The following is a 15626-nucleotide window of genomic DNA, read 5'->3' as shown; positions in this document are numbered from 1 at the left end:
ACTCACCAATGCAGCCTTTGCCTCTAAACCAATCCCAAAAATACTCCTAAACCAAAGCTTGGGCAAACTGGGAAAAGATATGGAGCTGGGCAGCATTGGAAATTGATTTTTCAGTATTATCCAGGAAAGGAGAGTACCGATACTTCTTGGTGTTAACAGATACCTTTTCAAGGTGGCCAGAAGCTTTCCCTACCAAAACTGCCAAAGCACAAGAGGTAACCAAAGCATTGTTACAAGAAATAATACCATGCTTTGGAGTCCCAGCCAAAATGTCCTCAGATAGGGGGACGCATTTTATTTCAAAAATTGTGCAGCAAATTAGCTGCCATTTAGGCATAGACTGGGAACTTCATACTGCACATCATCCTCAGTCAAGCTGCCAAGAAGAGAAAATGAATCATTTGATTAAGCAGCAAATTATAAGATTCATACAAGACGCAAAGCTACATTGGCCTCAGGCTCTTCCATTAGCATTATTACAAATTCGGACTAAGCCAAGAGTAAAAGAAAAACTAAGCCCTTTTGAAATATTGTATGGAAGGCCATCTGGAATTCAAGAAGGGACAGCACCCACTCAAGTAGGGGAAGAAACCTTACACAGATATATGATAGCCCTAAACAAACAACTTAGCGAAATTGAGAAACGTGGCTGGGGCTTGAAGCAGAGAATTAGATGGACAAGTACATGATGTACAGCCTGGGGATTATGTATATGTTAAGTCTTTTGCAGAAAAAAATTTGGAACCACAGTGGGAGGGACCATTCCAAGTGTTCCTCACCACCTTTACTGCAATCAAGATCAAGAAACAAAGTGCCTGGATCCATCACTCCCGAGTGAAGAAAGCTCCTGAAGGACTCTGGAAAGTTATACTGGGTGATATTGAACTGAAACTAACTTTCTCGGGAAAATAAATAAGAGTGCGGGTGAGATGATAAGTATAGTATAGCAACTCTCTGAAAAATAGAAAATTTTATATAGTTGTAATAGATAATCAAGTAAGTATAGCCTGGAGAGTTGTGACATTTATGATCATCACTATAGCCACAGCTAATGCAGTACCACTTGTATATTATGTGACTGGTATAATACGAGTGCCAAGGAAAACTTATGATTTTGACACCCATGAGTCTCTGATTCAGATATTAAAAGTTACAAATGCAACTGTGTGGGAAAGAAGAAATGTTTGGGGATGTAAATATGCATTTGTCCAAGATGGATTCCATGAATCTCATCAGAAACCCATGAAACCTATTTGAAAGGGCTGTGAATGCTGTGACAAATGCGTAACTAACTGTTCTGAGATTAGTCTCAAAATAGAAAGATGTGCAATTAAGGACTTTAAGATTGATTTTAATATAACTCAAGTTTGTACTGCTCCCTGAAAAGATGAAATGATGATAACTCAACCACCTCAGCCAGTGCTAACCTTAAAAGAACCACAATGGATGACTCAAAACACTTTAGAACCCCTAACCCCCATAATTACCAAAACTGGGCAATATGCTGTTAAGAAGACAGGAATTCAAAAATTGTTAGTTAATCCAAAGTAGTGATTAAAATGAGTAGAGATGGCAATACAGATAAATGCCTCTGATAATTCAGCCTGAGTGTGCTCCATTTTTAAGGACCTCTTTTATGGATTAGCCCACTGCTTGCAGGGGCATCTACCTTCCATGTCCAAACAGAAGAGATATGTTACTGGATTATTGGAGATGGGACTAGGGGTTCCAAACACCATGGATTCAGAAATATTAATGAATAAATTGACAGTAATTAGTAGTGGTATAGTTAAACTGAAACAACCTTTACAATCTTCTGTATTGGCATTAGGTACCAACCAGTGGAAGTTGTCTAAAATATCACCAGAATGGGAAAATATAGAAGAGCAGGATCAGCAAGTCATAATTAATACCTTAGGTGCAGCTAGTGAAAATATTCCTTTGGCACTTGGGTGTGCACAGGCACAGTTATAGATGTAATCAGTAGCAGCCTCAGTCATCAGGGACAGAGGAGAAGGCATATTCCATGCTGAAATTCATAAAATTTGTTTGGGATATTGCCTCAGATCTAGAAAGAGAACTCCAATCTTAGTGAGTTTTAGTTAATTTTACTTACAGCCCGGTGACAAGGATGGTAACAGCTTTTGTTTTGACTATTTATGACGCATCAATGAGTTTGATACATCCAGTTGTTGCTTTGGGACTAAATCATGAAGAGACCATACTATATCCTTCTGAGCATGGAATGTGGGCATGGAAAGTTGAAGGAAAGTGGCAAACCATTAATTTAGAACCCTCTTCAATGAAAGAGAATTTTGGGTTTATATGTGAAGATAATGTAAGTGATGATAAAAATACTTGTTTGGATACAGAGCAAAGCATTTGAAATGCATCCCATTAATCAAACAACCCTGCTTGTATATAAAGGACAAGGTTGTGTCTGCATTAGGACAGGATGCCACACTATAATGGTAAATGAGATCTTTGTCAATGAAACTCAATTTAATTTGTGCATTTGTAACTTTGTCAAAATTGAAGGATGTTATTTTTCCTACCAGGCACCTATTGTATTGTACCAACATATAAAGGTGAACTTGACTACTGTGCAAGAAATCACCTGTGCCTATAGGGAAGAACTTAACTTTAGTTGAACAATTATTGAACCACAACAAATTGAAGAAATTAAAAATGAAGGGAAGAAAACTTTGATTACAGTACATCATGACAGAGAATATACAGAGAGTATTAAAACAGTTAGAAGAAAGCCCATCCCATCATTAGTGAGATGTGCTTTTTGGGTGGTCACCAACTGCAACTGGTCTGCTTAATACCTTGGTTCATCCAATTGTTGTTTTGCTTATCTTAATTAGTATACATTTGACTCTGTCTGTTATAATTTATGTTTGGAAATAGAGAATGCTGAAGCAAGTAGCAGCTTTAACTCCAATATCAAGAACATATGGTACAGTCTTAAAGGACACCTACCACACAGCTTTGCTTTGAAGAAGAATCTGTATATTAGTAAAAGAATTTACTAACCTTGAAAAAGGAGTGGGAAAATGAATCATGATTTTTGAAGGGTTAAGATTTAGCTGGAGGTAGAAGAAATTTATAATGATCAAGATAAAAGTCCAATAAGGAAATAGTAGGTTAATGATTATTAGATGCTTAAGCCAGAGCTAATTGTTATATTGTTTGCTATTACAAGCTTGTTTATAGAGGAAAATGGAATAAGTGAAGCGTTAGAAGAACAGATTGAAAACAGAGAAAACAATGACCATCACCTGGACTCAATACCAATCAATCACCAAGCAGGGGGCCTTGGATCATGCCAAAGGGTCACAGAGACCTGATGAAAGCCTTAATTCTTCCTTCGAGGACCACTGACCCAATTAGAGACCACTGACCCAAATCAAGGGACCTGCACACGCACGAAGGACCAATAGCCTCATTTTAGTACTGAATGGGGATGGGAGGTGCTGAGGTTATGCATACTTATTGTATGTGAGATTTTGGGAAATAGAGGGAAGAGAACCTTGTTTGAGGTGGTCACACCTTTTGGGGATGATTCTGACGCTGCCCACTGGTGAATAAATATACCACTTTCTAACTTTTATTAGTTAGAGGGTCTTTGTCCGTGGTCATATTGGTTTTTCATCACTCACCTGCACTTTGTTACTAGAAAATATCAGCAAGATACTTCCAGATAGATCACATAGTATGGGAACTGACAGTGGTCAAATAAGAGATTTTTAGGCTTCAGGCATTAGCTTGAGCCTGTGTGAAACTAAGTCACACGACTGTCCAATATTGGTGATGTGTTAGTTTAATGACCAATGAGAGTTTTACCTCTTGGACCTTCTCAGAGCTGTCTATAAAAGAAGATCAGGAATAATAAAAGGTGCTCTCTTGTTCAACCCAGCTGGAGAGTCTGTGTCATGCTTCTGCCATTCTTGATATAGTGTGACAACACAGATCTGTAGGAAAAAAAGGTTTGTATAACACCGAAAATGTAAAATCCCAGAAAAGCTGCTAAGTACATGAGAAGTGCCCTAGAGACCTCACAGTAAGTCTTAATAACATTACTTAATTAAAAAGCAAGCAACAGTAAGACACAAACCCCATAAACATTGCCAACAATATTCAACCCCTTCCCTTTCCTTCCCTTTTCTCTACTTTAAAAGAGAAATAAACTTGAACACACAGTGAAACCTTAAAGAATGGCATAGCTTAGCCTCTGGAGCCAGCTGACTTACTTAAAAAGGGGTTTTTTCCTTCCTAAAACCACAATTATTTCTGGGGAGAAAGGCCACATAAGCTCACTTGCATTAAAATTACTCAGAAAAGAACAACTCTTCCTTCACACAAATACTGACATGTTTTGTAATAGGTATTTCTATTGTGTTTCTAAATAAAAATGTCATGATCCAAAAGTTACAATTAAACAAACAAAAAAAAAATCCTACATTGGTATTCTTTCAAATAAGCACATAATTTGAAGATGGCATTTCTGCAGAAAGTGTATTTTGGCCCTGGACTGTGGTAAAACAAAGACTTGCTTTAGGATGGTAAATGACTACATTCTGGGAATTTCTTCATCAGTAAGATGGATTTATTATCTTTTAATTAGCTCCCTGTGGCTAGCATCAGATAGTCCTTTCAGAATGCCCTGCAGAGAAAGTGGAGCTGAGAGACTTGATGCACGCTCCAGTCACATCTAAATACCTGCAGCAACTCCATCAAACTGAGCAGTGGACAAGCCACTGTTAATGGTATTCATTTGTAAACATTCAAATCCTTGCAGGGGGATGAATATCGGTCCTTTTTAACAAGACTGCAGTGTGAACAAATGTCACTGAACTCAGAAGAGGCAGCTGGTGACTCGGGACACTCACCCTCTCATTCGCATTGTGGAAGTTCAAGATCAGGGCTTCAACATTCTCTCAACATTCTCATTGCATTCAACAACAACTCATACAAGAGCACACAAAACTCTGTCCAAGCTAATCCTTCCAGGGGAACGTTTGGCTCTTTGGCAAGCACATGGCCGTCTGCCATTCTCTGGTGTAAGTTTAGGAGGATGGGCAGCTCGCTCTGGAACACAAAGAAAAATTAATTGCTGCATCTGGGCAATGTTAAAATTAAAAGAGATGCATCATATGTGTGGTAGCTGGGCCAGATGTGGCTGAAAACAAGCCTGCAAAGTTCATTCTCACAGCTTTGCAAAATTCCCCAATTCATTTCTAACGCTTGCAGTTCTAATATTGCATAATATAGCAGCAGAGTAAGAAAACATTTCATAAAATTTATCTAATTACACACAGTAGGTAAATAAAAGAGGTGAATAAATCCCAGTCCTGCAGGGGCCACAACCATGACCCGGCACAGATAAAAATCTCTATGCTCTTGGTGGATGCAGTTCATTCAGCCATGCTAATACTTTCAGGTGCATTCAAACTGTGCCTAAACACCTGCACAGCACACAGAAAATTGTCCAGTTGGCTTGGCAGCACAACCCACTCTAAATTATTTTAAGAATTTGTTTTGCGTGGTTATATATGATTGGATAGCTGGCCAAAATAGGCCTACAGTTCCATCAGTCCAACTCCCCAAGCCATGCCTCATTTATTTACAGTGAATTAATCAGTGTCACAATAAACTGGATCAAGTTATAAATAAATTTAAGCAACAGCAGCATGCAGTAGAAATCCAATTCTTCATACTTTTAGCACATACAAGCAACTTTGAAACTTCATTAAGATAATAGAAAGTTGTATCTCAAATGCCATGAAGATAAAGGATGTAAACCATTGTATCAGTACAGTCATAAATCAATATAAGATTATCAGACTGGAGTGGAAAGAACATATTCAAAGGTCATAAAAGTGGTAGAAAATATGGAAAAATACTGAATTTGTCAGGAAAGCAGGAAGGGAAAATGAAGGGAAGAGAACACCCTGACATTTTCACACAATTTTAGGATGAGTATAGCAAAGACCAACAGCAATATATTAAATGTCTTCTGTGCTTAGTTTCTGCTACAGTCTTCTGCTTTCTTCATTTTGGGAAGCAAAATCAAAGCTGTCTCAATGGAGTAAACAGGATCACATACAGGCACTCCCACTTCCCAAAGAAATACAAATACCTTTTTGAAAAATGCAAAGCCGTCCAAGGCAATAAATATCTAATCTCATAAGGGAACCACTAATACAACTCATCCAAAAATGAATATATTTATTACCTGCCCAGGACAGTCCTGTAATCTGAAATCCTTTGAGGAAAATAATTAAAACAACCAGCTGTATGAATATGACAGTGAGACAATCCTTGGGCTTTTTAACCTTTCAATAGCATAACATTAATTCTGCGTACACCATTAAATACTCTTAAATACTGTTTCCCTTTCCAGAAATCTTTCTCATGAATGGAATTCTAGTCATGTATAACATATATTTTATGAAGAATTAGAAATAAAAAGGAAAACTCTTTCCACAACAACTAGCAAACATTTAAGGTTTCTAGATGAACATTTTCAGCTTGTTCTTTTGTTTAGTAGTTAGAACTAGCAATCATCACTGTCTGACAGGGCAGATAGTTGCTTTTCTCTCTTTGTATTCCTTTTGCGCCTGATGAAATTACTTTTCCAGGCTAACTAGAAAATGTCTTTTAATACATTAATGCTTGCATGGAAGAAGTTGTTATTCTCCTGAAAGAAAAAAGAAGATTCACTTTATTATTTATGTTTCCTCACCACTGGGCCTTCATAGAGTGACTATGCTACCCTGTGGCTTCCCTGGGGGGGAAGATAAATTTGTTACTAAAACACAAGGAAGTGAGAGTTATCTGTTGTATCCTTTACAAACTAAAAAGCAACTGCACAAAAAAAAAAACAAAACAACAAAAACAACCAAACAAAAACGGGCAGAAAACCAGTAAGTCGGGTTTGGGGAAAAACAAAGGTAAAAAGAAATTGCTAGAAGAAATACCCCAAGATAGCCCTTTGGGAGTTATGTTAGCTAATTAGGATATTACCCCAAGTACAAGGAAAAAGGATAGAGGAAAGATGATTAATTTTTGCATGATCGAATGGGCAAACAAGGAAGTAAGATCTGACCACGTTTGTTGGCCTAGGTATGGTTCTTTTGAAACTTGGATTTGTCAGGCTTTAAACGTCTTTGTAAATTCAAAAGAACCGTTTAATGCAGAGGAGAAAGAATATGCAGCATGCTGGATATTGGGGGACACAAACTCTGAGAGAGTAAAAATTCTAGAAATATCAGAATTCTCAAAGACAAAATCAGAAGAAAAAAGGAAAGAGAAAAGCTGGGACCCTTTAGAAGTGTTACCCCCTCCTCTCCTGCTTGGCCCCCCGCCTGCTGCAGATGTCCCGCTGGGGGTCCCGCCTGCCCCGGCTGCAGCCGCGTGGCTCGCACTGGGTACCCCGCCGGCCCTGCCGGGCGTTCCATCTGCCCCGGCCCTGGCTGCTTTGCCCGCACTGGGCACCCCCGCTGTCCCACCCCCGGCCACTTTTCCCGCAGCTGCCCCGGCCATCCCGGCCCCGGTGGCTGTGTCCGTGCCGCACCGCTGCTCCTGCCCCAGGAGACACGTGCAGACTGTCCACGCCCCGCTTTGCTTCCCGCCGAGAGACTCCGCTCTCTCGGTGGTTCCGCTACCAGTTCCTGCCTACGGCCCCCCCTTGGAGGACTCAGCGGCGGGACGGATCCCTGCCTTCACCATCCCATCAACCTCTGCCATGGACGCAGCGGTCCTAAAGAATTTCTCCCTTAACGGAGAGGTACCATACCAAAATACAGGAAACTTAGTTCAAAAGCGGGTTTCCCCTGACTCCTCCCCAAAACAATACAGAAAGGCTACTAGTTTATTCCCATGACGAGAAGTCCCAATGGGAGGGGGAAATACGGGATTTGTAAATGCCCCTTTGACTTCCTCAGAAGTCAGAGATTTTAAAAAGGAGCTAGAAGGACTACTAGAAGATCCTAGAAGTACAGCAGAGCAATTGGAGCAATTTTTAGGTCCCAACATATTTACTTGGGAAGAAATGGAATCAATAATGAAAATTGTATTTTCCCAAGAGGAGAGACAGATGATTAGGGTCGCTGGCTTGAAAATATGGGAAAAGAAAAACCAGCAAGGACCACCAGGGGACCAGAAAATGCCAATGGTACCTCCCAATTGGAATCAAAATGATGAGGCAGGACGAAGAAATATGAATGATTATTGTAATCTGATAATCAAAGGAATAAAAGAGGCAGCACCTTGAGGGCAAAATGCAAAAAAAGCATTTGAAGGACAACAAGGAAAGGAGGAGACCCCAACTGAATGGTTAGAAAGACTCCGGAGGGATATGAAACAATATTCTGGGATAGATCCTGAGACAATAGCAGGGCAAACCCTTTTAAGAGGTAATTTTGTCACCCATGCCTGGCCAGACATTAGGAAAAAACTGGAAAAAATAGAAAACTGGCATGACAAACCTTTAAATGATTTCTTCAAAGAAGCTCAAAAGGTTTATGTAAGACGAGATGAAGAAAAAGCCAAAGAAGAAGCAAAAATCCTGGTAGCAGCTATGGGAGAAAGTAGTTTCCAGAGAAATTTGGAAATTTGGAGCCTCTAAATCCTACCCCTAGGCATCCAGGGTTTAGGGGCAGGGAAAAGGAAAAACACAAAACCTCAGTACAAATAGAATCCCAAGAGCGCTTTAAGAACACCTGTTATCACTCTGGGGTGAAAGGGCTCTACAGGAGAGAACGTCCTCACCTATTGAAGGACCAGAAAATTTTCCAAGAAATAGGCCCAGAAGAAGAATAGGGGAGTCATAGGCTCTATTTTCTTGGGGACAAATACCATCTGGAGCCTGTGATAACCTTAAAAGTAGGTCCCCAGGAGGAAGAATTGGAGTTTGTTGTTGACACGGGGGCAGAGAGGACCTGTCTATTACGGATTCCAACAGGTTGTGATGTAAGTAAAGAGACTGTAAAAGTAGCAGGGGCAAAAGGAGAATGTTTCACAGGTCCAGTCATCAAAGATGTGGTGATTGAGGGAGAAACTAAAATTTGGATGGGGAATGTTTTATTAGTCCCTGGAGCAGGTAGCAACTTACTGGGGAGGGATTTACAAGTGAAGCTAGGAATAAGAGTTATACCTGAAGAAGGGAAAATGACTGCCAAAGTTCTAAAATTGAACCTAGAGGATGAAGATAAAATAAACAAAGAAGTTTATTGGGCTGGGGAAGGAAATAGGGGAGGACTGGATATTGACCCCATAAGGGTCACGATTGAGAGAGAAGAATGCCCCATACGTGTGCATCAGTATCCCATACGCTTAGAAGGAAGAGAAGGTTGAAAAGCAGTGATAGAAGGACTAATAAAAGATGGGACATTAGAACCTTGTATGTCCCTTCATAATACCCCTATTCTCCCCGTAAAGAAACCTGATGGGAATTACAGATGAGTACAAGACTTACGGGAAGTTAACAAAAGAACTCGGACCCGTTACCCAGTAGTTCCAAATTCTTATACTCTCCTAAGCAAAGTTCCACCCCAGCTCCAGTGGTTCAGTGTGGTAGATCTTAAAGATGCTTTTTGGGCTTGTCCATTAGCTGAGGAAAGCCAACATATCTTTGCTTTTGAATGGGAGGATCCCACTACTGGGAGAAAGCAACAACTGAGATTGACAAAATTGCCACAGGGGTTTACTGAATCTCCAAACCTATTTGGGCAAGCTTTAGAAACAGTATTACAAACTTTCCCCACTCCTCCAGGAATACAAATTATCCAATATGTTGATGATCTTTTGTTATCAGGGGAAGCTGAAGGTGAAGTTAAAGAGGCTAGTATAAAACTTCGGAATTTCCTTGGGGAAAAAGGACTAAGAGTATCAAAAGGTAAATTGCAATTTGTAGAATCAGAAGTAAAATACCTCGGACATTTAATAAGCAAGGGTAGCCGAAAGCTAAACCCTGAGAGGATGGCAGGAATTCTATCTCTCCACCCGCCCCCCCCTCTTCAAAAAGGGAGATTAGGAAATTGCTTGGATTATTGGGGTATTGTAGATTATGGATCGAAGGCTATACACAAGCAGTAAAATTTTTATATGGGAAATTGGTAGAAGGTGAAGAAGTAAAGTGGACCCACGAAGATGATAACAAATTAGAAGAATTAAAGTTAAAACTAGCCTCAGTATCAGCTTTAAGCTTGCCATCATTAGAAAAACCCTTTTATCTGTACGTGAATGTGGAAAGTGGAGTAGCTCATGGAGTTTTAGCCCAGGAGTGGGGGGGAGTAAAAAACCCAGTAGCATATTTGTCAAAAATGCTGGACCCAGTGAGTCATGGCTGGCCAGTATGTATTCAATCTGGAGCAGCTACTGCAATCCTAGTAGAAGAGAGCTGTAAACTTACTTTTGGAAGCAAACTAATTGTGTACACACCTCATGCAGTCCGAAATGTGCTAAACCAGAAAGCTGAGAAATGGTTCTCAGATTCTAGAATGTTAAAATCTGAAGCAATCCTAATAGACAGCCATGATTTGACACTAGAAGTAAGTAAAAGTTTAAACCCAGCTCAATTTTTGTATGGAGAACCAAAAAGTGACTTAACTCCTAATTGTTTGGAAATGATCCAATATCAGACTAAGGTTCGGGAAGATCTTGAAGAACAAGCTCTCTCAGAAGGGGAAATAATAGATGTAGATGGCTCTTCCAGATGTTTACATGGGAAAAGGATGTCAGGTTATGCAGTAGTTGATGGGAGAAACATGCAAACTGTCGAGAAAGGAAAATTACCCTCAAATTGGTCATCTCAAACTTGTGAATTATATGCTCTAAAATGAGCATTAGAACATTTAGCACATAAAAAGGGACCCATCTACACTGATTCAAGGTATGTCTTTGGAGTGGTACATACTTTTGGAAAAATCTGGGCGGAAAGAGGATTACTAAATTCAAAGGGAAAAGGATTGATACATGAAGGAGTCATTTTAGAAGTTTTAGAAGCATTAAAACTGCCTGAAGAGATAGCAGTAGTACATGTTAGGGGTCACCAAAAAGGAATGACCTCAGAAATAAGAGGAAATAATTTGGCAGATCAAGAAGCTAAAGATGCAGCAGAACATGGGATCAAAAGAGTTCTGTTAATTCTAAGTCCGGACATGGAAAAATGGACAATTCCCAAAATCAGTGAAGCAGAAGAAAAGCAGTTAAACAAGATAGGGGGAAAACAGGATGAGTGTGGAAAATGGAGGCTCCCTGATGGAAGACAGTTGCTTAATAAGTCACTCACTAGAAAAATACTAGAAGATATGCATCAAAAAACTCATTGGGGCACTCAAGCTTTGTGTGATCACTTTTTAAGGAATTATGGGTGTGTTGGGATTTTTGGAGTGGCAAAACAAGTAACTGAGAGATGCATAACTTGCCAGAAAGTAAATAAAAAGGTAATGAGACAAACGACATTTGGAGGTGGTGAGTTAGCCCTCCGACCATTTCAAAGTATCCAAGTTGACTTCACTGAACTTCCCCAGGTACAAAGATGGAAATTTTTATTAGTCATAAGAGATCATCTAACCCATTGGGTGGAAGCAATTCCTACTGTCAAGGCCACAGCCAATGTAGTATGTAAAACCCTTTTAGAACAAATCATTCCCAGATACGGGATGGTTAATAGAATAGACTCAGACAGAGGAACACATTTCACATCAAAAGTCTTGCAGCAAATAACTCAAGCCTTAGGAATAAAATGGGAACTACATACCCCATGGCATCCCCAGAGTTCAGGTTGGGTAGAAAGAATGAATCAAACTCTAAAGAGAACTTTAACAAAATTAATCATTGAAACACAAATGTCATGGGTAAAATGCCTACCTCTAGCTTTACTGAGGGTTCGAACACAATTCAATCAGATTTAGGAGTGTCACCCTATGAGATGATGTTTGGGTTACCCTTTCTGACCACCCAATATGAAACTGCTACCTATGAAGTCAGGGAGACAAGTATCAAAGAATATGTGAAAACAGTTGCAAAAACCCTTGAAAATTTGAGGCTAAAAGGGATAATTCCTCAAACCACACCTTTAGACTTTAAAATTCATGATATCCAACCAGGGGAATGGGTATTGGTTAAAACATGGAAAGAACAACCCTTAACTCCACAATGGGAAGGTCCTTTTCAGGTACTGCTGACAACGGAGGCTGCAATCCGGACCAGGGAACGAGGGTGGATCCACGCCAGCAGAATCAGAGGACCTGTGAAGAAACCTGAGGAGCGGACTGTAACTTCTGAACCGGGGGATACCAAATTGACTCTAAAGCGGGGACTGGGTGGTAATGAACTGGGAAAATCCACATGATCCAAGGAATGTACAGAGAATAGCACCTACCTGAGAAGGAAGGCCAAGCTTATACCAGTGGTTTCAAGTGCTGCCTGGACAAGCCTTAAAACATCCCAGATACCTGTGGGTACGGAGGAGCCCGCTGGGCCGAGATACTGGCCCTCCCCTGGAGAGGAGATACTTCTCTGTAAGAGCGACACAATGTTGCTCCCAGGGGTCTTTGAGTTAGTTATGTTAAACTGTTGTGTTTCATTGGTGTTCCCCCCTGCTGTCCCACCCAGATACAGGTATCTCGGGCTTGCCCCCGCCCCTCTCCTTCCCTATAAATATCCCGGGTTTTCCTCTGTTCGAGAGATTCGCTGTTACCGGCACCCTTTGCCGAAGCTTTGCCTGAATAAAGGCTTGTGCCTCGGTGGAACGCTGGACCAGCTATCTCGTCCCTGCTTCCTGTGTTGCCCGCCGCCGCTGCTGCCGAGCTGAGCTGAGCTGAAATCACTATACTATTACTGAGCTGAGCTGGAATCACTCGACTGCTCGAAGCTGCTCGCATGCGCTTCGGGCCAGCCTTTCTCAAGGCTGCTTCTGGAGAAGTCGCGGTGCTCCAGGCTTTCCGCCGCCGCGGCAAGTGGCGACCCGAATGTGGGGCTTTGAAGAAGCCCAGAAGAAGCGTACGCCTGCACCTTCAGCTGTGAGGCGAGCCGCCATTGGAGCCGCCACCCCTCGAGGAAGCTTGCTTGCGTTCTAGCAAGAAGTGATCCAAGAGGCTGCGACCGGGACCCTCGCTGACCATCTGGGGCAAGGGAAAGCCCCTGAGGAACGGTCACCAGGTGACCACCCACCCAGCAGCTTTGTTTTCGCCCGCCGGCATCTGCCGAAGAGAAATTGTAAGTGTATCCCGTGAAAGGTTTTTTCTTCGGGCTTTTTTTCTTTTTTTTTGCTGTTTTACTGCTGGGCGGGGAGTGAAAAAGGATGGGGAATGAGTCCTCTGTATTGAGGCTGACCCCACCTGAGAGGGACTTTTATATCCAAGTTGTAACTACCTTAAAAGCGGGAAATTTCAAGTTTTCTAAAGGGGATTTAAAAAGATTTATTCATTGGGTTTTTAAACATTTTATGATTAATTCGGACTCTGCTAAATCAGGAATTTTTTGGGATAATGTGGGGAGAAAGTTATATACAGTTCAAGCTAAAGGGGATTTTTCTGTTGCAAAGTTTTTTCCTGTGTTTCAAAATATTATTTTCTCATTGGAAAAAGAGGGAAAAAAAGAAGAGGGAGTTTTGAGTCCCCAGTTAAATCCCCCAACCCCGTCAGCCCCTCCAGGTGTCCCTGAACCCCTTTCCCTATCTGAGAGCCAGTCGGCGGGTGGACATTGCCCCCGGGCACAGGGCTGCTGCCGTCTCCCTGACACCCCCCTACCGTCTCTCTACCCGCACCAGGGTGGCAATGGCCATGCCGCTCTGGGTCTTTCCTCTACCCTCTCTCCTATGCCCTCACACCCGGTTGTGTCCCCCCCAGTTCCTAGCGTTAGCACAGATGGTGCCGGCAGTGTGGCCAGCCCCGCCATTTTGTCCCACTCCCACCCCGGTTTTCCCGCCCTCGATGCCCAAAATGGCCACTTTCCCGCCTTCACCCCTTCTCTTCCTGCCGCGTCCTGCTCCTCCTCCCCCCCCACTGCGTCGTTGGGTGTAACCGCGTCGGGCCCTCCCCCATCCATCGGGAAACCCCTCCCCATCATGGACCCCGGTCCTGTCCCTTTGTGCCGGGGCCCCGTCCCCAGCGGCGCTCCCGCTCCAGGGTCCCAGTGCCCCGGAGGCCGGGACGGCTCTGGCCGGAGCGGGGCCACCCCCGCTTCCCCACGCAGCCACAAAAGGGTCAGCTCTAGACACCCGAGCTGGCCCCCCGCTGCCACCAAGCACCCCCCATCTCCACTAGGAGATGAGAGCAGTGAATCTTCTTATTCAGATTCTGAGTATGAAGATCACTGGGCTGAGGTGCAGAGGGAAGCCACACGGGCGGGGAACTCAGCTCTGTCCCAGAAAATGCTTGCCTGTCCTGTAATAATGAGGAGAGACAGGACAGGGGCACAGGTTGCTGCATGGGAATCCCTTCACTATAGGGAACTGCAGGAACTTTGTAAAGCTGCCGAGGAACATGGCAGGAGTTCACATTTTTTTAAACACTTGTTGGAAGCCTCCTTCTCTGCCCACGTCATGGTCCCTCATGACATCAAAAATATTATGAACTGCCTCCTCTCTCCAGCAGAATACATGTTGTGGGAGAGGCAGTGGAAAAAACATTTAAAGCAATTGGCAGATGTTTATGCAAGAGATGCTAACAGACCCAATTTTACTTTAGAGCAATTAGCAGGAGAAGGAGATTTCCAAAAGCCCCGAGATCAGGCCCGGGATCTGCCTGAAGCAGCTTTACAGGATATAGCTAATGCTGCCAAGATATCTCTTTTTACCACCCCTGATGATAAAGTGCCAACGCAGTGCTTCACCAATATTAAGCAGGGGGCAACTGAGTCTTTTATTAAGTATATTGATAAGTTAAAAATAGCCATTGAAAAACAGATAGAGAGCCCTCAGGCACAAAAGGAACTATTAGTAAAAATAGCAATGGCCAATGCTAATCAGGAATGCAAAGCAGTTTTGCGAGCCCTCCCTCTGGACCCCGAACCAACCATAGATCAGATGGTTGAAGCCTGCACCAAACACTCCTCTGCCTCAAGTGAGAATACAGTGGCACTTGCAGTGGCTAAAGGAGTGGCAGAGGCAATATCTGGAGCTTATGCTGCAGACCCCAATAGAAATTGTTGTTTTAATTGTGGTGAGCCTAGACATTTTTTCAAAGACTGCCCGGAGAGACATTCTATACAACCGCCAGCCCACCAACGATTCCCCAGACAGAACTGGCAGTCGGGAAACTTCAAGCAGAGCGCGGGACGGCCCCGCGCTTCGACATCAAATCAAATGCCGCACCGCTCCACCCCTCCTGCCAAACCCACCATCCTGCCTCCACGGGGGCCCCAATATTAAACCCAGCAGGTGGAGCGCTTCAGATGGGAACTCGGCGTCAACTGGTAACTAGACTCTCTTTATATATGAAAGGTGACTGTGTTTACAAAGTCCCCACAGGGAAACGTGGACCACCAGGCCGTCCCTCTAACATCTTAATACTTGGGGATCCAACTAACTGTCCAGGACAAATTCAGACTGTTCCTGAAGTCCAGACTATATACCCTGGAGATGAAATTTCCATCTCTTTGACCTGCATAGA

General features: G+C 42.6%; 1 protein-coding gene across 1 annotated transcript in view; it reads right to left on the bottom strand.

The window, feature by feature from the left end:
- Window positions 1-13798, bottom strand: part of LOC131572602 (serine/threonine-protein kinase PAK 1-like) — a 36157-nt gene extending 22359 nt beyond the window's left edge. Inside the window, exons 1-2 of the mRNA XM_058825847.1 lie at window positions 13764-13798; window positions 13186-13214 (exon numbers count right to left, since the gene is read on the bottom strand). Coding sequence (XP_058681830.1) covers window positions 13186-13214; window positions 13764-13798 — 64 coding nt within the window. The remainder of the gene's footprint in view (window positions 1-13185; window positions 13215-13763) is intronic.
- Window positions 13799-15626: the final 1828 nt, after the last annotated feature.

Source organism: Poecile atricapillus, chromosome Z (genome assembly GCF_030490865.1).
Source record: "Poecile atricapillus isolate bPoeAtr1 chromosome Z, bPoeAtr1.hap1, whole genome shotgun sequence".
NCBI lineage: Eukaryota > Metazoa > Chordata > Aves > Passeriformes > Paridae > Poecile > Poecile atricapillus.
Note: the sequence above shows the minus strand (reverse complement) of the source record. Positions and strands in the feature narration are given on the sequence as shown.